The sequence below is a fragment of the Neopsephotus bourkii genome, unplaced genomic scaffold (assembly GCF_033783945.1).
Source record: "Neopsephotus bourkii isolate Nb327-2 ecotype Australia unplaced genomic scaffold, CSIRO-AGI_Nbou_v1 NB_1154, whole genome shotgun sequence".
NCBI classification, from domain to species: Eukaryota; Metazoa; Chordata; class Aves; order Psittaciformes; family Psittacidae; genus Neopsephotus; species Neopsephotus bourkii.
Window position 1 is genome coordinate 3,975,803 of NW_026901640.1, and position 21,085 is coordinate 3,996,887.

The 21,085-nt window shown below is 39.0% G+C and overlaps 2 protein-coding genes across 5 annotated transcripts in view; one reads left to right on the plus strand and one right to left on the minus strand.

The window, feature by feature from the left end:
- TEX14 (testis expressed 14, intercellular bridge forming factor) overlaps positions 1–19,705 on the plus strand; it is a 28,275-nt gene extending 8,570 nt beyond the window's left edge. For 2 of the 4 annotated variants that reach the window (XM_061363558.1, XM_061363560.1), the window contains exons 7-29: positions 181–294; positions 721–844; positions 1,296–1,474; positions 2,641–2,792; positions 3,108–3,298; positions 3,502–3,652; positions 3,999–4,984; positions 5,714–5,820; positions 6,964–7,043; positions 7,599–7,865; positions 8,389–8,489; positions 8,790–8,880; positions 9,377–9,475; positions 10,186–10,276; positions 11,418–11,468; positions 12,561–12,688; positions 13,477–13,664; positions 15,228–15,276; positions 15,726–15,797; positions 16,589–16,666; positions 18,175–18,289; positions 18,481–18,576; positions 19,552–19,705. In XM_061363558.1, coding sequence (XP_061219542.1) covers positions 181–294; positions 721–844; positions 1,296–1,474; positions 2,641–2,792; positions 3,108–3,298; positions 3,502–3,652; positions 3,999–4,984; positions 5,714–5,820; positions 6,964–7,043; positions 7,599–7,865; positions 8,389–8,489; positions 8,790–8,880; positions 9,377–9,475; positions 10,186–10,276; positions 11,418–11,468; positions 12,561–12,688; positions 13,477–13,664; positions 15,228–15,276; positions 15,726–15,797; positions 16,589–16,666; positions 18,175–18,289; positions 18,481–18,576; positions 19,552–19,663 — 3,622 coding nt within the window. In that variant the 3' untranslated portion in view covers positions 19,664–19,705. The remainder of the gene's footprint in view (positions 1–180; positions 295–720; positions 845–1,295; positions 1,475–2,640; positions 2,793–3,107; positions 3,299–3,501; positions 3,653–3,998; positions 4,985–5,713; positions 5,821–6,963; positions 7,044–7,598; positions 7,866–8,388; positions 8,490–8,789; positions 8,881–9,376; positions 9,476–10,185; positions 10,277–11,417; positions 11,469–12,560; positions 12,689–13,476; positions 13,665–15,227; positions 15,277–15,725; positions 15,798–16,588; positions 16,667–18,174; positions 18,290–18,480; positions 18,577–19,551) is intronic. The other 2 variants (XM_061363559.1, XM_061363561.1) reach the window with 2 other exon arrangements.
- RAD51C (RAD51 paralog C) overlaps positions 1–21,085 on the minus strand; it is a 144,955-nt gene that overhangs the window by 26,940 nt on the left and 96,930 nt on the right. The window lies entirely within an intron of this gene.

Genomic DNA, 21,085 nt, shown 5'->3' on the forward strand with positions numbered 1-21,085 from the left:
AACTGGATGAGAATTTATTGTCAGTTTGAAAAAGGATATGCCATAGCTGGGGTTGTCAGAGTGATGTTACTAACAAAAGGAGGCACAACCAGAGCATTTCAGAATTATTTATAAGTAACCCTGTAACTGGGAAAAAATACTGCAGAAAACATCTCACAGAAATTCCTTTTCTTCTTGTAGCTTAATGTGGGGAGGCAGCAGAGTTACAGTGAAGGAACTTGGCTTAGAGCCCCATCAGAGCCGCAGTAAACTGCGCTTTGCTGATCTTCTTGTTGCAGAGCAGGAGCACAGCTGGTAAGAGAGAATGTGCCACAAGTGCTCCTGGGGTTTGGGTGTCTCCAGCGATGTAAGCTCAGGAGGACTGTGGTTGTCCTTGCTCTCCAAATGAGTAATACAGGTCTCTTTCTTCTCCTGCCTATTTCCGTTCCATTTGCTCCCCAGTGGATAATACAGAGGATGGTGATACTCTCTTCTCATATGTCTGGGTGAATGCTTTATTGCACTTTGCTTGGATGGCTTATTTATAGATTCTTCTAATTGTGACAATAAGCATTGTTTCCTAAGTGCCTCCTAATCTATGGTTCTTTTAAAACTTGGTGTTTTTCAATGAAAAGTTAGAAGCATTCATGTTGTATTGATCAAAAACATCTAGAAAGCCAGGACTTTTTTAATCTCAGATTTCCCTTACTTTTCCTCCCCCCTCCCCCCCTCTCTTTGCAGTAAACTCAGACATCCTCATTTCCTACAGTTGATGGCTGTGTGTCTGTCTAGTGACTTGGAGAAAACCCGTTTGGTATATGAAAGAGTTAACTTTGGTTCTCTGTACAGTATCCTTCATGAAAGGGTAATTGGACTACTTATTTTTTAAACAGTAGTTAATTGAGAGGAAGAAGTTTAGTAACTACATCTGCCAACTTTACTCAAAGAATAAGAAGACAAAATTGCCAGTCTGCATATCCAGGTTTCTGATTCTTTGCACAGTACCAGGTACTCTGTAAGCTGGTAAAATTTATAACTGGCAAATAGTTCACTTAGCATTTAGGTGCAGTTGCACTGATATTCTCGTTTGGTGTCAGTCTTAACATGGCTGAGCTTTTAATTTTCTGCATGTCACTGTAGACTGTAAATGTGGCAAAACCAGCTTTTGCCCTTGAATATTTGTATGTAATACATTGCAAAATGCCTGTGTATAAAAGCAAAGGTTTGAACTCAGTTGTGCTTTTTTCCTTTTTTCTAATCAACTGGTTTGTGTTTTATTTTCAATATTAATTTGGTACTTTCGGGTTTTATTCCAGCGTACAGAATTCCCAGTACTGCACATGGAGATAATTTTGCATGTGCTGCTTCAAATTATCAGTGCTTTGCGTTTTCTACACTACCGTGGATTTATCCACCGTTCAGTTACCTCATACGCTATTCAGATTGTTTCTTCTGGTGAGGCAAAGCTGTGCAACTTGGAATACATGATAGAGAGGTAAAGAGTGTCCTCACTGTTTCTGTGAAAGGAACAAACACGAGTAAATCTAGTATGAAATCCTGCTGAAGTGCCCCTCTTGATAACTAGGGAGTCCTGCCTCTGGGTTAGGTAACAGAGTTACTGGAGTAAATTATTACCACTCAGGTACATTACCTTTGCTACAGGCAGTACAACAAGCTTCAGGGGGACTTAGTTTCTGTGTTGTATCTGAAAATAGAAACTAGTAAGAAAAGCAGCCCTTTACTGCAGTATAAAAATACCGTCATAGAGAAATAGAATCTAATCTTGCAGACCAGAGATGTAATTCCATTTTGAGTTATTAATTCTGCTGCTGGGCTGAAAATAATTTAAGTGTCCTTTTGTTATCCTCAACTTGTGTTTTTGGAGACTTACCTAAATGGTTGAAGATTCCACACTTCATGGAACTGGTAGTAATTAAATGCCACTTGTGACAAACAAAATTTCTTTTATGAGGGACACTATTTCATCTTGGTAGATTATTACTTACATACATTTTATTACTTCTTTCTTGTAGCGCAGTCTGATTAGAAAGGAAGTAAGTGGCTGGTTAGACTGTAAAGAAAGAGTAAAATTGATAATAAACAAAAATTCGCTGATCGTAATGCCCTGAAAGGAGCAAAGATACTTCCTAACCTCCTTGTGAACTCAGTTTATTAATAAATCTTGTCCATTTCTTGTCTATTTCAGATACAGCTTGCTGTGAAATAAGTAACAAAACCCTTATAGTTAAACATGAGGAGGAAATTACCTTCTAGACATGGCAAAATAAACATTGATAGGCCAGGTGATACCTTCTTATGTTTTGTCCACAGTCGGACAATACTGGCCAGAGCTCAGGGGTTGCTTGTAAAATTCCTATTGGGAAATTTTCGGCTTTCTCTGATGTCTTTTTGAGTGTAAATTTGTTAAAGCAGGTGTTACTTTCACCAGAAAGTCTTTGCTGCAGTGTGTCAGAATACATTTTATTGATGTGAAAATACTACAGGTTTTATTTGTGGATACACTCTGGACCCTTTAGGTATTTAAACTAAAAGCAGATACAACAAACTCAGGTGTTTGAATTCCAAAATCCAGAATTCCAATATACCTTCTAGTTGATTGTGTTGTACATCCCAATTTACAACTTTTTTCCCTTTATACAGCAAAGATGGTGGAGAACACAGTGATCTGACACATACCCCTGTCCCAGTGCAGCTGTATAAGTGGTGCTCTCCTGAAGTAATCCTTGAAAAAGTTGTTACAGTCAAATCGGATATTTACAGCTTCTGTGCAGTAGTGCAGGAGGCCTTGACAGGTATATCTGCAGGGTCAGACTTTTGTCACTTGGGTAAGCCACCAAATGTTTTCAGTGCAGACTGTCTGCCCCTAATGTCTGATTCCTCTGTGTGACCGGATGAAACCTTGCTGTGATGGCTTGTACAGAGTTAAATGGAAAAGGAACCCTCCAGGCAAAACCCCAAATGTTAGTGAGGCAGTAGTTGTAAATTAGGGAATGTGCAGGTAATAATGCTTCAGTATCTGATTCTTTTTACCTTTTTTTCTTTTTTCTTTGTTTTCATGAACACCGATACACAGCTTTTGACATGAAGTCTGTATTTATGTTTTGCAGAGACCCCTCCCTGGGAGGGTTGTGAAGACTCAGTTATTAAACAGCTCATAATTTCAGGACAGCAGTTAGAAGCAGATGTCAGACTTCCTGTGCCTTACTACGATATCGTAAAGTCAGGGCTGGAACCTAAACAGAAGAACCGCTCCATGAATCTTCAGGATATTCAATATATACTGCAAAATGACTTAAAGGTGACTTCCAGGATTCTAGCCTGTCATGTATTTAAACCAGCAGTTTTGTATCCATTCAGATTCAAGTTGTTCTGCTTAAATCTAGGTGGGAGACAATCCAAACAATCCTTTACTGATTATGGAGGCAGGCCACCTTCAAAGAGAAGGTAGAGACATTGAACTGTCGAATATAGTTATCTTTTATTCTGGTTTTTGTATTACAGGATTTACTTAAATATCAAACTGGTCATGCTGATGAAATGCCAAAAGCACAGAGACCCGTTGGTTTTGCAGATGTGAACTTCTGTTTGGTATCACCCGTAAGAAGTAAGAATAAAACACAGGAATTTTGGGGAAAAGAGAGAACCAAGGCTGGTGAGTTTCTTTTAGAAGATGTCGTGTGTCCTTCACTTAGCATGTTCCTCAGTCCATAAAGGTCTTACTAAAATTTGAGCACTTACAGATTTTATGATATAGTTTGGAAATAGAAAGCAGTTAGCTTTGTGTTCTGGCTGCCACCCTTAATGTAAGCTCAAGACTAAATCTAGTTAATGTTTGAAGTTTAGGCATGTTTTCAGCAGACGTGTTAAATGCCGTTCATGTAATCTACAAAAGACATGAATTCCTGATTGTACAAAACCGGTGTTTGGACATCTGGAGAAACGGTTTCACATCTAAAATCTCTCTCCATTTTTTTTCTATTAATGTATTTTTTTCCCAGATGGCTCTACTTCCCCAATATACTCTGTTTTTCCTGAGGAGAAAAGTGCTTTAGTGCCCCAAGAGGCACCAACCACTCTACAGACAGTTGAACAGAATGAAAATCAGGATGTGGCTTCTGAACTTGAGATCACCCCGAGTGTCAGTGATGAGGTTGACAGCCTCTGTAGCTTTGAAATCAATGAAATCCTTGCCAGTTTCCCAGAACTTCACAGAGACGTCCTGGAAGAAGGAGCTGGATTAAGTCAAACTCTAGAGGACAAAAAAAGGCAGCGAAAGGAAGAAAACAAGGCTACCTTCAAAGATAAGGCTAGCTTCAAAGATGTGTCTGCATCCCCTGGAGTGCACTATGAGGAAAAGCCAGTTTATGGGGAAGACAGCTTTTCAGAATCAGATACAGAGTACTCTACAGAAGCCCAGCAGAGCACAAGTGAGGCCTCTGAACTGGCACAGGTGGGAGATGCTGGGAGACTGGTGAGTATGTCCAGAACTGATCAGCACATCAGCCAATGTGTCCTTAGTGTAAAGATATCTCAAAGCATGGTGCAGCAGATAACAGATTCCCTGTGCAGGCTAGAGGAAAAACTGGACAAATCAGAGGCCACTAAAAACCAAAACAAGATGCTCCAGGAAGTCAGAATGAATCGGCTTTCTAAGCAGAACTTTCAAGGACACACTGACAGATCTGATGGTACTTTCCAGAATACTGATAACCCTTTTTCCGGACTTAATACTTTCTCATGGAAGGCTGTAGGTCCACCATCAAGAAACTATGTTCCACCAATAGTAACATGTCAGGCCCAAGGAGCATTGAGTGAAAGTGGTTTCCAAGTTGTTTCAAAGACAGCAAAAGCAACAGAGACAATTCAAAATGAGAAGTGGAAGTGCTTTCATGAGATGAATAAGAGTAAAAATGAAAACAGCCATCATGATACCACCCTTATTGCAATGAAAACACAGGATGATCAAGTGAGTCTGGACCACAAGGTAAAGGGTTGAGTAGGGTGATTGTTTTCATCAATCCTTTATTCCTTAGCAGATGAAGAGACATAGTTAGGGATGGTGTCAAAGAGGAGGGATGAATCTGTTGTTTACAGTATTGCACATGCCATATGCGTCGTAGGAATGAAAATTGTCAGGTCAGCAGAGCAATAGTATTATTTCTTTCTTCTCCCCACCCCTCATCCGCAGCAAAATACTAATCCAGTGGCTCAGGAGGGGATAAAATCCTGTTCTAAAATAGAGATGGGACTGTTGGGGAAAAGGGCAAGCAGAGATTTTTGTTTGTATACTTAATTATGGATAGAATTCATTTACATTTATCTCCATACTTATTATAGAGATCATAAGGTGTCATTAATAAGGGCTTCTAGATCATTTTCATTGTTAAATGTAAGTAGCTGCTATGCTTAGCCCAAAGAGAAAGAGAAAAATGTATGTACTTACCTGCGGTGGAAATAATCTTGAGTCATTTAGGTCCACTCATTCCCCGTGATAGCCTGCCTATGTACATATGAAACCTGCTATAAATCCAGAATGGAGTTTTTCTAGGCTGAGGCCTGGAGATATCCTTTCTCATGGGCAGTGCTACTAAACTATAACCTAGGGAATAAAATTTGCACAGTACAATTCTTAGTATATCTCCTAGACAGCTCAGCTAGTAATTACCAGAATGCCTGGCATGTGCTGAATCAGGGCTTGTTGGACCCATTTCAGAATTTATTCCCACATTTGTCTGTAAGAAGCAAAACAAAGTCCAGTTTGCAGTGTCAGAGAGGAGGCGATTCACATTCTGCGGCAAGTGGAAGTGAAGAAGAGAGGTGGTGAGTTTTGATCGTATTCACAGAAAAAATAATTTATCAGATTTATCTTATTACAGTCACTGTCCAAAGTAGGCACATCTAGGAACAAGGATGGCATTGAATGTGTTTTCAGTAAGGCAACTCCATCTGTCCAATTAGGACCCTACTGTGAGTCACTGTCAGCTGCAGAACTGGCAGGGTGACTGCTGCAGCATCAGTCAGAGTGGTGTTCAAATAGATTCCAGATGCCTCTCTGATGGAGGTCAGTGGTCCAAAACTGCAACAGTGCCTAAGGAGAGCAGTCTAGTAAGTTACTAGTAAGCGTGGTTCTCCTCGCTCTGCACAGTCTCATTCAATGCTCAGTAGAAAAACTTTGGTTTTCATAGCTATAGGACTAGGACCTATGTTAGGAGCTGTGGGAGTAAAACAGTTGTGTTAAACCCAGTGACAACAGAGCATGCATTACTTTTTTTCTGTTTGCTGTGCTTTTTAACGTTGCCTCTATGTATTTCTACGTGTGGGTGGAAAGTACATGTTAAAAGTACCTGTCAAAACTTGTGCAAATTAACGTATCTGATTAGTTGGAAAGCTGGGGACAGGCATCTCCTTCAATATTTGGGTCAAATCGGTTGGGAAAACTGTTGCAATTTTGAAGTTGATTCATGACCCTGTTGGATCAGTAAGACCAACTGAAGGATATACTTGATTAGAGCATAAATATTCCAGATAACATGGTTAGCTGAAGTGAAGGAACTCTAGGATGTGATCAGGTTGGTGGTAGGTTTGTTGATTATACAAGTCTGAAGTTCTGAGTATCATCAGTTGTCCCCTTATCACCGTATTGACCTGAATAAAACACATCTACGTAGCATTTGCTGTCTGTTAGTGTTTATATAGATGTATCATCCGAAGGCCATTGACAGCTTTTGAAATCTAGATTTTAATGTACAGGTTGTTTTATTAACCTATAGTGGATCTAAATAACTGGCTGTGCTTTCTAAGCTTCTGATGCCTCAATCAGCTAGTTCTACTGGGTTCTTGGAACATGTGTACTCTCAGACTTTTAGTTAACATTAAACCAACTTCTAGTCTTCTGGGGAATAATTAATGCAGCACACTTGTGCATTAACAGAGTTTGATGCATTTCATGATTTATTATTATAGGTGCTATCCAAAATCAAGGTGTGAAATTTACAGTACAAAAATAAGTAAGGAGAGAAGGATGATGCAATCAGAATGGAGGAGTAAGTAAATCAGTGTTAGCTTGGCATTAATGTTAGCAAGTCTTACTGCAGTGCATTAAAACTTAACACATTTTGTTACTTAAGAAAGGTCTATCTGCCTTAATTGCTAAAGCTGTACTAGGCTGTGCTTGGATGAAAACCAAATGAGTAGGATACTGTGTCTTGCTCATTAAGGGCATAAAATAATCACAACCACATTAAGATTGTTTGATTATAAAGCACAAGGAATTTCTAGCCCTGTTTCGGAGGATGTAAGGGAGGAACAGTGTATGAATTTAAACAGGGTAGTATAGCCATGACCAGTGGATGGCAGTACAGGCAAGAATAATAGAGAATGGAGACTACCAAAAATGGTTCATGTAAAGACCCATAACAACGTATGCAGGTTTTAAGCTTTCTTTCAAACAGAAAGAAGTTTTTAGCTTTCTCCCTCATGAAGGAGTTTACAGGCTATAACTTCAGCATTTCCAAGTCTGCAGACACGATGAAACACAGGGAATGCTTGAAGGTCCAGATTCTGTTGTGCAAACTGGTAATTCTGTCGTTGTTCTGTAGCTGAAGTAAAGCAATTGGCCAGAAGAGCAGCCTCAGGAAGGTTAGAATTTTGCTGTCCATATCCAGCCAGCAAATGTACATCTGAAAGTGAAGCAGAGAGTACAAATGAAGCCTTTCAACATGTCGCTGTCAGAGTCAAAAAAAGTCAAGACCAACAAAGATATAGGTGGCAGTCAGGTGATAATGTTGAGCCTCAGGATTTGGGCAGAGAGAATAGATCTGAATCGGAGGAGAGTGATCTGGAGTCTGCATTCAGAAGTTCTGGAGGTAGGGTTGAAAAATGAAAAATAATTTCTCCTGTTTGTCTCTCTTAATCTCCCAGCAGCTTTCAGTTTCTGTTATTTTGTTACACTAATTGTCAATTTTGTCTTCCAGAGTCTTGCTCCAAAACCAGGTCTGTAAGTCAGTCATTGGTGAACATAAATAATGGGCTAAGATAGGTATCACACATTAATAAGTGGAGGTAATGTCCAGTGAGCTGGAAGACCTAAAGCTTTCAAATCCACAAGTATGCTCTCACACTTTATCTCCTTCAGTTAGACTAGAGAGATGCTTTTTTCTGTGGCAGCATAATGGATAAGTACTTTTGTAATAGTTACAGATAAAGGAACAGGGAAAGCTGCTGATGCCTAGATTAACGATGTAAGCATTTACATGTCATTATTTCACCGTGTTCCTGGCAGACAATGTGGTTTTACTGTCTGCTCTCATTAGTATTCCATCAGTGGTTCAGATCACTCACTTCATGTTATTTTTTGCCTAATAATTTTGTTCCATTCTGATATCCTAGGGAGAAGTTTCCAGTCACCATCACAAGATGAAAAAGCAGAGTCTGGAATAGCCATTCTTAAGAATTCAGTCCTTCCTCAACAAGTCGAGAATATCTCTAGAGTATGTACAGCAATGCAGATAGTTATCTGTAAAACAGTTTAGCCTGGTGTCTCCATGTTGCACACTGAACTGCCGTGAGCTGATCTTTTCAGTTAAAATCTGACTTACAATCTTCCCTCCTCCCCCCTTTTTTTTTTTGTTTGGTTCTATAAACCATCAAGGTAATGTGAGACTCAAAGTGATCAAGTTAAATGCAATTTTGATTTGATGCAGTATTGTTTATTATTACTGACTAAAATGTATGGTTTCTTTAGTACTAGAGAGTGGAGAAAGCATCTCAAATGATGATGTCTTTCACAGGAGCAGTCAAGAGAATTACCTAGTTCCTTTAATACGTGTTCTGATGTGTCTAAAGAATTCTTCACTCCTGATTATTTCCTTCCTTCTACTGCTGAGGTAAGTTCAGCTAGAGATACAAATAACAGAAAAGACAGGGGTGAAGTCTGTGGCAAGAACTTTGGACACAGGTTACACATCGTATGGTTTCGTTATGCTCCCTTTTAATTTGAAGGAAAGCTGTAGAAAATGGGAGAAAGATAGTTTTTATTCTTTTCTTTTGACATTATATCTATAAATAAAGATTTATTGAAAAGTAAGAAAATTCTGGCCCTGTTCGTTCAACACCCTCCAAAAAAAACCCCAAACCAAAGAAAAAAACCAACCTCAAGCCAAACAAGTAAAACCCCACAAACACCCAGACTCCCAAAACACCAGGGACATGTTTTCTTAATTTGTTTACGAGGCAATTACATAACCTGTGACTGAGAAAAGTTTTGGGCAGTTTCTCTTTCCAATTCTGGTTATTGTGAACACCATGCTGTGAGAGTCGCCGTACCCTTTACAGGTTGCCTGTGAGAAATTGAGTTTGCCTCCTTTTCCCCCGCCACTTCAGACCTCAGAAGCTGAGGGCAAATTAGAAGATGCTAGTGGGAGACTTTTGCAGAAACAGTTACCTGAAGATGCAGGATCAGGAATTCAGGATTCAGGTAAATGTGCACTTTGGTTTGAAGGCACTTTTGAGTCAATGAGATGGAGTCTTGTTGCACTTAGATTGGTGGTTTTTTTTGTTAGCAGCACTCCTGTCAGAAGGCTGGAGCTTGATTTTTCGGGGTTGCTTGGTCTCTTACTCCTCATGATTTTAGTGAGAGTTCAGGACACTCAAAATTTTGGAAGATGAGGTTTGGGCATTGCAGTCACTGAAATATTGCCAAGCGTGAAGATTATGTACTTGCTGTGTTTCAGTTAAAAAAACCAGAACTTGTTCACAACCCTTTTATTTTTACCCCAGGGCTATGTTGAATCTTTTTATGCAACTTGCTATGGTGCTGGAAACTGAACTAGAGTTGTATCTGCACGTTAATGTGCTTATTGCTAGAAGGATCTTGAGCTTAACTGTAAGAGCTAACATTCTGTGTGCAGAATAATGGAAGGATGATCATTTCAGTAGTCTGTTGCCTCTCTTAGCTCAAATTTGTAAATGTTGTGATATTCCCCAGTGCTTCAGTGGTTGACTGTCTGGCAGCTGTGGTATGTTTATGAAAATGTATCTTTAAAACACATTTGTCTCTTGAAAACAACAAAGGTCATAAGAACTAAAAACAATTTAATAAAGTTGCAATTTCCTGCTCAATGAGTTATCGCTTTCTTTTGTACTTGCAAAACCCAATAACAGGGAACATTTGTCATTTGTATTCAGGAGGAAAAACACTACTCTACAGCACAGCAGCGCAGAACTTTGGCAGTAGCATGCTAGGAGGGGATCAACTTAGTCATATGCCTGTAGCCAGGTAGATAAATATATTTTCGTTGTTACTTCAAGCATAAGTTAGGTTATAAAGTGTGCTATCTGTATTAATTCTGTATGTATATATAATATTCAAATAAGATGCCTGTGGTGCTTTTTAATTATCTACGTATCATAGTTGCTTGCCAAGAAAATACTAAAAGGCCTTTCACAGATCTCATGGGGCTTTGACTTTACAGTAATACTCAGTTGTGGCTTGCTTAATGAGGAAGCTAAAATAGGAAAAAGAAGTCATGTATATATTGCAATTCCTTTCACACTGATAAGCTATGGTCTTAAGCAGAGCAGAGATAATTCAAATTAAGGTTTCAGTCATCTGTTTTAATTTTGTTGTGCTTTCATTTTGGAGCTCAAGTGGCATGAAGATCATGCCTTTTCCTCTACTGTGGGAACAGTCCAACACAAATATGCTAGCTGTATCTTGCCTGCAGATAACATTAGCACATGCTCGGAGACTTGCAGTCTCATCTGTGAAACATGAGGTGTTTATATCCAGTATCTTTGTGCATTTTATTTCTATTAATATGCAGAGATGTTGGCCAGAATCACCAACTCATGCTGCAAGGAGTGTTTTTGTTTAAAGCAGAAAAGTTCTTGCCCTAACGGTCTTTCAGCAGTGGCTTTTGGGCTTCTTCAAAACCCCTAGCCTCACTGTAGCTGAGCTTGTGTTCCTCCAGAGTTAGCTGCTGCTCACTCATTCCAAGTGTGGGAGTGAGAGCAGCTTTTACTGCCTTGTCAGTGTTGTGCTCTCTCTCCTCTACTGGAGGAGCTGAGTTACCCATGTCAAAAGTAGGCAGCAAGTGTGTAAATACTTGGCCTTAAGGTAAATGGTAATGGTTTTGGTTGCTCCCTTCACTTAGGAATTGAGCATTTGCCAGCAGGACAGAGGACAGTTGCTTTCTGGCCATCTAACTAATCCCCTTTGAATGCCTCTGAAAGTACTTGTTAAAGTTTTCTCCTTAATGTGCTTAAAATGACATTTTTCTTATAGCGCTCTCCATCCTCTAAGGTTTTAAGCAAAATATTTTTATGAGCTGCAGTCTACCTCAGAGAAGGTAGTCCTCTCAACTTCTTGAGAGAGAGAACTAAATGCACTGAATATGGCCTTTCTTCCCTTATTCCAGTGTTGAAGCAGCACAAGAAATAACACAGGAAGAATGCCAAGAAAAAGATGTGTAAGAGCCACAGACCATTTTCTATCAAAACATCAGCAAGTTGGTCATTATCACTGTAAAAGTTTTGTGTTGGTGCAAACAGGAAGATGAAACAGACTAAAGCTGAGAGAGAGAAAGTGCACTGAAGTACTGAAAGAATCTATTCATGTGATAAGATGGGAGATTGGTATAAAAGAGCTATCACATCCAGTTGTCCTTGGTTTGAAATATTTTCATATTCATAAGTAATCAGTGTTAATCTGGGTGTGCTTCTTTACATTGGTGTTAGGATTCCTTATGTCTTCTGTCTGTATGACAAGTAGTAAAATTACTAAAAAGAGCAAATTTTTAGTCTGTAGCGAAATAAATTTTATTACTGAAAGGTCATGATTGGGATTTTCAGGAAAAAATTATGCAATATGCTTGTGACTTAAATAGTAAAGTTGGTTTCTTTTTACAGATAATGGGAAATTGCATAGAAATTACTGATTCATTTTATGGTTTTCTGAGTACAATGTAATCCAGCTTATATCTGCAGAAGATGTTAGTTTCCTTAATATAATGTGGTCCTGCAGTCACTGGAGAATTGTTGTAACTTGGGTGGGCATCACTGTGCATGTCTTCAGCAGTTTCCGTTTTTCTGGTTAATTCCTCTAAAGGCTCTTAAGACCTATGTTTAGTCTTAATGGATTGTTATTTTTTGTTAAACACTGTTACTTTTTGTTAAAGAGTGTTAAACAGTGTAAACACCAATCCTTGGCTTTGGGTAAGAGTTTTCTGCCTAGCGGCTCACGTTTGGAGTTCTTGCCCATTCTAGAGGCAGTTTCCTGAGCTTGCTTCTGTAGGAAAATTGTTAAAATTAAGAAATCCTATAAAGGAAGGGAAAGCAAATAAGATAACCTTTTCTGTCTGTGCAACATTATTGAAGATGGCGATCTATAGCCTTCCAGGAATTGTATGGGAAGTTTTGAAAAGGAATGTCTCTCTTTCTTATGGCAAACTAGATAATGCTGAGCAAAAATAAAATTTAAAGAACCCGAAAATAGCAGAATTAGTGGTTCATAAGTGTAAAAGTCGCTATTCTAACTGTCAGAACATCTTTCAATACTTCAGATCAGTGACAGATATTCACAATTTGTCAAATATCCCCTATGAGCAAGATTGCTGCTACAGGGATGCAGACTGTAGAACTCCCAGAGTGAGTCATGCACCAGGGGCCTTCAGCACTCCACTCAGCTCAGGTAACTACAGGGGAAAGAAAGAAGGATCAGTGAATTACTTAACGTTTCTATGCTAGGAGTCAGACCTTTCTGCCAAGACTTGCTAATGTAAAAATCCTTGTTGTGAATCGTGGAAACTCCTACCAATGCAGAAATCTCAGGCTTGGAATAAATAAGCACAAGTAATGCTGTACTTGTGGCTTGAAATCTCATTGTTTTGGTCTGGATAGCTACAGCTTTGTAGTTGGAGACTGTTCGGTCAAAACAAAAATACCAAACCAAAGGGGAATTTATGGGGATATAGCTAAAAATGCCGCAATCTGAAAGGCCTCTGAAATTATTACTTGATAGTTAATGGTAGCCTTCATAAATCAGAAATTGTTCATCTAGAAATTGATTTGAAGTGATACCTGTACATTTTAGCATTCTAAAGAGAGACAATGTAATAAGCACTTAGTATGTTTTGAGTGTTGATAAAGTGATCTCCATGTTTGTTGAACTTGTGGTGTTTACAAGCAATGAATCATCATTTGCTTTGTACTTTCATTAATTTGGTGTAATAACAGTAGTAGAAATCTCTCAGTTGGCAGAGTTTTGCATAAATATTCTGAGGAGGAACTCCTAGGTAATCTGTTTGGACTTCTGTTTAGGGTTTATTTATGGGCAATAATTACATAGAGTTTCCTGTGCAGGTGCCTGTTCAAGTACAAGAAGCCTATTTCTGGTTATGTTGAAATGTGATGAAGATTAAAAAAAAACAAACCCAAAAAGAACTTTCCAGCTTTGCTCTCTTCTTATTTTAATTCTAGAAGAAAAAAAACGGATAGCCTTTGAAAAATACAAATGCTGCCATGAAGTAGCTTCAGATTCTTCCTTTTGTGGTTCTGAAGAGATGTCTGCAGCATCCAGGATATTCACTACAGCCCATAAAAAGGGAAAGAGTGCTGAAATTCCTTCAGTTGCTTCAGGAGTTTGCTCATCTGCACTGAGTCAACCTGTAAGTCTAGAAAAGTTGCCTTATGCCAGCCATTTAAAAGCATTTTTAGAAACTATTTTTCCATAAAACAAATGCAAGATAAGAAGCACAGGAGTATTTCTAGGTCTTTGTGGGTGTTTTGGGATCCCGGGTCTGTAGATGTAATGATAGTTCTGATTCATTTCAAAGCAGTCAGTGTGTGCCACTGATTACACCGAGTTGGCTTCCTCTTGCACCTAATTGTATGTAAATGTTAACCACCTTCAAAGTGGCCTTGCTTTCCCTCCACCCCTTCACTGGCTGTAAAGAATTCCCCAGCATTGGATGTGGTAATCTCAGGACACTGAATTGGTAGGTATCTGCAAAGTGGTTGGGTAGGAAAGGTATGCTTTTGCTGGGGGGGGCGTGGTTGATCAGTTGGTCTTCTGGTGCTTATCTGAACCACTCTGTATGCACACCTGTTTTGTGAACTACAGGGTTTTGACTATATGCAAATGGGGTATAAACTTTAATGGAAATAAATATATGTGCATGTTTTTCACTTTTTTTAATGTTTTTGGGAGTACACAAATGAGTGAGTCTTTGAGAAAGAAAAGTGAGGTGGAAGACTCCATCTAGTAGTTCGGAAGCAAGTAAGTGTTCAGAAAGCCCTTGTATTAGGGGATTAAGTTTGTCCTCATTCTGCACAGATGTGGCATAATGTTATCAATTTTTCTGTATCAAAAAATCCTCTCTTTCTTTGGAGTTGACAATTTCCAAGGTCATTTTAATGATTTCCAGTAATGTTTTTGGAACTGAAGGTGTCCTGGAGCCACAGCATTATCTTAACTGTCTTTTCAGACAGTTATATATAAAATAGTTTCCTTTTTGCTTTCCTTACTGTTATCCATTGATGGAGTCATCATTTAAAGATTAAATTGGAGTTTGTTCAACCAGAACAGCAGCGGTTGCATTCATTGTCATCGGGTTAGGTCTGTGTCTTTCTGTGTTTGTAGCAGACAGTTGGAATCCGTTAAGCCCATTAACAGTGCAATGCTGCCCTGACAGGCTCTGCAGAGATACTTGACTCTGTCACTTGTTTAAAATCTTATTGTAGGATTAAGTATATGAAGCACCTCTTCGCATTTTGAGGATAGTGAGGACTTGCCTGTTAGGACTTGCCTGTTATACAAAGTCTTGATTTTTGTGGGCCCTTCTAGTGGATAGGTGTGCCTGGCTTTAATTGTTAAAGATTCAAAGCAGAGAATGGAAACTTGAGAGATGCTCTTTCAGAGAATTGCCATCTAATTGTCCATACAGAGTATTGAAACAGGTAAAGATAGTATAGTTGACAGTACCTTGTGGCTGGCTAAAAGATGAGTGCACAGCAGGCTTAGCAAGACTTTTGAGGTATCTGTCTTACCTGGATGGTACCTCTGTTTTCATATTCTGAACTGATTGAAGAACTTATTTTAAAATGTAATGGTCAGCTAAGATTTTAATTCAGGCTTTACCTCATTTGGGGTTTAGTATTTTGAAGGGGAGGATTGAAGATCAGCAGTTCTTCCATTTACCTTGTGTTTCATTCAGTATGATCTTCCACAGGATGGGTTGCCAGTTCCCTCATCCTTGGGAGGAACCAGAAAGGCATCTGGTAAGTGTCTTAACTCAGCCCAAATGGAAAGATCAATAAACAGAAACAGATTTGAAAAGAAATTGTGCACTTTTACTCCCTCTTCTTTTTTCTATCTCTGGCATCAATTTTTATAGGGATGAATAGCTTTGCACACAACTGTGTATTGCTAGTGGTAATTAGGTTGTGGATTTTGTGTTTGCACCTGCAGACTAAGAACTCTGGCCTCCAATCAACCTACCATTTAAAGTGTAAATATTACTGTCCTAAAACTTGCAATATAGGATTGAGAACTGAATGTGCAAGTCTAGCTCTAAAGGATTTTTTCATTATGAAATTATTTAAGGGTAAAAAGTGAATGAGCCAGACTCATGCAGGTTGATAAATATGTCAGCAAGATGCTGTCATAATGTAAGCCTGTATAACAGTTATTAATCACTGCTAATTAACTAGACTTTTTTCTATCTCAGCACTCTCACAGGCATCTAACCACTTCACTGATGAGCTGCCTCCACCCGCCCCAGAGCTGCTGGATGAAATTGGTAAGAGGTACTTCACCCAAAATGGTATGAGGCTTGCCAGCTGTGTTCAATCAGGATTTCTCCCAAATCATTCACTACTAAAATACACAAGAGCTTCCAAATTAGTTGCAGTCAGGTCAATGATTAGGGGATTAGGCATCAGCAACGTAAGTAACTGGCAGTTCTCTTAAGTTAGTCCCTGAACTGTCTGCGTTTCACCTAATGGTTACTTGCTGATGAAGACAGCAGCCAGTCTGTTGAGTCAAGATGTAATTTAACACTGGAACTGAATTTTGTGTAGACCTTTTCAAAGGTGTCCTGGAGCACTGCATGTTCTCCATTAAAATGAATACAAGCCAGGCAGCTGCATCCCTCGGGTATTTTTGCAGAGTTTAGTCTCAGTGATTTACGTTTCTTCTTGTAATCACATACATCTTCAGCCAGAACACAGTGTGAAAACACCGCGTTGTTTTTATTGGTGTGTGTTACCGAAGAATTTGCTTTGGTTATTCAGTTACAAACCAGATATTGGGATAATTAAATGTACATAGCTCCTATGCTCTTTGAGGAATATGGTACCTACATTCTAATCTTTTTAGTTCCTTATTCACCAAAACAAGCACATGTGAAGACTGGCGTCAAGTGAATAAATGATAGTCAGAGACAATTTTTAGGATAAGTACATGAACTAACTGTAGATTATGTAAAGATTTTCGTCTGGGTTTGGATGGATAAAATAGTATGGTACTTTAGATTGTGAAATGTCAATTTAGAAAGAGTAGATCAATAAGGAAATGCACTGGTTTTAACAGAATATTTAAAGCTGCAAGATTCTGTTGCTCAAGACTTTGAAGAGAATGGGCTGCATGACTGTGGAGTGCAAATAAATGGTTAGTTGATAATAGTCCTGAAGTAGAGATTGCAAATGGAAAATCATTTTTGCATTGCTGCAGAATTGCTCTGGATACTTGTCCCTGTATGTTCAACTATATGATAAATTTCAATTATTGGCACTTTTTTGTGTGTATTTGTAGTTCAGCAGAAATTTAAGAGGATTCTCCCTTTCTTAGTAAGGTTATATGCAGTGGTTTTGCAAATAGTAACTCCTCCACCCAGTGTTTGCTGTCTTTCTCTGTATATTCTCTCTCTAAAGTCTAAAGGGTTCTGGTGTGGAAGGCTTGCTGATTTGAACTACTGGAATTAATCTTCTACTTTTATTATGGTACTGTAAACGTATGCTGTGTTCAAACAGAAGTGATGAAACCCACGGAAGTATAGATGGTGGGCAGCTGCTGTAAGAGAGAACTGAGGTTTCCATTGTGGAAGGGTGGTTCAGTTGAGGAAGTGGCCAGTGCACACTTGCGGTTCTTATTCACCATAATGAAATAATGCCTCTGATCTCATAGTGTAAGAAAATAGCATCCACTGGGGTAATCGGTATTATATTTCCTGTTCTTTTACAAAGATACCAAAGATAGCAGTCATGAATCTTTGTGCTTCTGAACTGCAAATAGTAATAAGTGAGAATAATTTTGAGATGTATGGCAAGTAATGTCAGAGGAGCAGAAAATCTAAATCTTCATAGGCTCTGCATTTCTTTCCAATGAGTCACAAAGGGAAGAGCAGTTAAAAAAAAAGACAAAAAAGGAAAAAAAAGAAGGCGGAACATGAGTTTAGTGTGTAAAAAAGCTAAATAGCATAGTCACTTGAGAATGATACTGGCACTTGTTTGTGTTATCCTACAGCTTTGTTAGATCTTTTCCCAAAGGATAGAAGCTACTGAGTTTATGCATAGGAATATCTTGTTTTTAGGTGGTAAGGAATGCAGCAGCCTGTATTGCTTGCCATTCTATCAGTGTGGTTTTGTTGTATTTGCATAAAGTGCAGCTATTTCAGACTCCATTTTTGTGACAGCCTACTGCTTCCTGCTTATCATAGCTTAGCAGAAGGTGGCTGAATATATTCACATGCTGTAGGGAACAGAACTTACTGAGATAATTCTTGGGGGATATCATTGGATTTTGCTAAGCAGGGTAACAAAGCTAACATCCACAGGTTTTCTTTTGATTTTTCTTCCATATCTGGGATTGTAAAGGGAAAGATTAAAGATTAATTTCTACATGTATTTTTCATTTTAGTATGAAGCAAGATGTTCAGTCCTGTGAATCTAAAAATGTGTTGCAGTAAAATATTTATCTGGGTCTTGCTACTGGCTACCTTTGACTGCAGATAATGTAAATTTACTTAACTGGTAGAAAATCAGATGGCTGAGGAAAGAGTAATTGGGAAGCAGACAACTGGAAGCTTCTCAAGTATAGTAAATGAAAACACATTTTAATTTCTTTATTATCTTCCTTCATACCTTTGATATTAAAATATTTCTGTTTATGTGTAATAGTTCCCAGTCAAATTCAAATGGAAGACAGAGAGTCAAAAAAAGAATCTGAGAGAAATGAGGGAGATCATAGTTTATGGACTAAGGAGTCATTTAATCTGTCGGAGGAAACAGAAAGGTATGGAGAAAAGGATAAAGCGTGTTTGGCTTTGAGTCACAAAGATTTAGAATAATGGTTTCATATATTTTAACAAGATTTATTGCTTAGAGGAAGCTAACTTTCTTAAGAACCCTGGTAATTATGACTTGTCTTTTAAAATGTGTAGCATTAAACTTGCCAGCATCCATTTACAATGTTTTACTCAACAGGGCTCACTCTACTCTTGATGATATTTTAGAAAGGATGATCCATGCCGTTCCTGGGGATGAGGAGATCCAAGAACAACCTCACGAACATGCACTTTGGTTTGATTCTTTCTTTTGTTCTTAAGTTTATTTTGTTTATGTTCCGTGTACAGACCTGTGCAGGACTTGCTTATCAGAAAATGGGCTGTCACTGTAGAGAGTAGTGTGTCAGGGAACTTGCCTGGAGACAGCAATCTGAACTCTTCCATACTAAATTAGGAGGGAAATGAATGTTTTGTTAATATAATTTCCTGTAGGTGGAAAGCAAATACTTCGGTAAGCTTGGAAGGCAGTGCATGGTCTTCACAGAAATCAGAGATAATCTGGCAAAATTATAGGTTTTTTGAGGTGGAGAAGGATGTAAGTGAACAGAATCATGAAAGCCCTTTAGAAAAGACTTTAAGGAAGAGTTTGAGAAGATGGTTATACTGTCATGGCAATATAGGAGGAAACGAAGAAAACGGCAGAAGTCACATATATACATCACTTTGAGGAAAAGATTCATAGCCTAAATAACTTTTTTTCCTCTTAGCACCAAAGATCAGAGCCTAGAAACTGAATGCCAGTGAATAGTCATAAATCATGCCTAACATACATTACTAAGGAACACAAGATATTCTTGTGTTTGCATCAGGAGTTGTTGTTGTTGTTACTGAGCACAGAAGGCAAATGTCATGATAACCAGGAGGATCTTGCCAACAAGGCAGGCTGACCCCTGCAGCGTATATACCGCCATGTTCATAAATGACTCGATCCAAAGCCCAGTCCCACTTGTAGTTAGACTACATTTACTTAGTGCTGTTACATTCAGAATCATTAGAGTCTGCATATGTAAAACTACAGCACATCTGTAGTCTCAAGAGAGGAGAGGCAGATTTTGGGGGGTTGGAGGGGGCAGATGTCCGGTATAGGTCAGGGTAAAAATAAAAAGGCATCTGATACTTCCAGAGGCTTCTGATTTAGTGCTCTTTATTCATCCTGCCTAAAAGCACGTATAAAATATTGGGATCATGTGCAAAATTTTTGTCATTCAAGGGCTGCAAATCTGCAAGATCCAGAAGGTGCTGGAAGAAAAGAGGGAGCTGGGACCACAGGCAGATCACCAGGAAGCTGTGCAGGGGGTTCAGAAGGTCCTCTTCATCTGTAAAAGCTACTGGATGCTGTGCTGGGCAGTATCATGTTTGTTATATTGTTATATTGTCCCTGTCTCTGTCTACCTGACCATGGGATCACAGCTGCCTTTAGCAGGGTGTACAGCATCTTGCCTTTTCATTCCTGTTTGCATAGGGAAATGCTGCCTACCTGTAAGTGTTGGTCAGTGTTGTTAAACCAAATTAATAAAAGTTTCTAAGGTTATTGTGCTGCCATGTGGTTCTTTTTCTGTTTTAGGGGGGTGGGGTTGGGTTTGGGTGTTATTTGGGGAGGTTGGGGTTTTTTTTTCCACTGGTTGTTAACTATGTTTCCAATCACCAGACTGTATGTTAAACTAAATACTGATAGAGCTACTCCAGGGAAGATGCTGCAGACTGGCAGATCTGGGGGAGCTTTCTTCAGAAGAAATCAAGAAAAAATAGATGTTCCATCTACTTAGCGGTGATGTGGTAGCGATAGAGCTAGAGCAGAAACAGCAGCAAAAGGAGGCTGCAGTTTCAGTTCTGCCCCTCAAGTTAACAGCAGTGCCAGTGCATGGGAAATGGGGTTGGTTTTTTGGCCATTACATCATTCTGTCCAGGCCAAAGTTTAATATTTTCTAATCTGGGCTCCTGTCAACTGCAGGTACCTGGTTCTCTCTGTGAGTTCTGTATCCTAGCTGCAGGCAGAAGAACTTCATTTTCTTGGTACAAGCTGCTGAAAGAAGATCCTACTTCACGTCGGCCTGGGGCTGTGCAGAGCATTGTGTTGTAAGGAGCAGAGTCATGACAAATGCGTGCAAAAGTGAAATCACTAATTTATTGTATTATTCTGTCCTTAGTGGCTTGTGACACATAACTGACAAGCAGGCATTCCCTCTCGCTTTGGGCATTCCCTCTCGCTTTGGGCATTCCCTCTCGCTTTGGGCATTCCCTCTCGCTTTGGGCAGTGTTTGGTTATCTTTCATAAACTTGCTCAATGAAATAGAAATTAAAACTTGAAGGGCTGCAGCAGTGTGGCAGTGGAGCAAGCGCACATGCATTTCTATACACATGTAACTCTTATTACTTTGGTTTTCAACATGTAAAAAATCTCCTTAGCTTCTAGCATTTATTTGTCTGTTTTATCTGTCAGCCCAAATGGTGAGTGGATGGTGAACTATTTCACTATCTTTTTTTAATCTTAATGTGGAGAATTTTTATTTCTGTTGGCAGAGAGCCTTTCAACTAGTCCCATAGCCTGTCTGCTCTCCTTATCGAGACCAGAATGCAGCAGCTAGCGACTACAGTTTTTCAGCTGCTTGTACTTTCCCAGATTTAAGCTCAACATGAATGTAAATCATCCTAATAACATAAAGCATGGACACAAAAGCTGTAATTAACAGGAACAATTAAACAAGGACCAGCAAAAGACAGCAGAGGAGGTCAGAGGGGGCCCA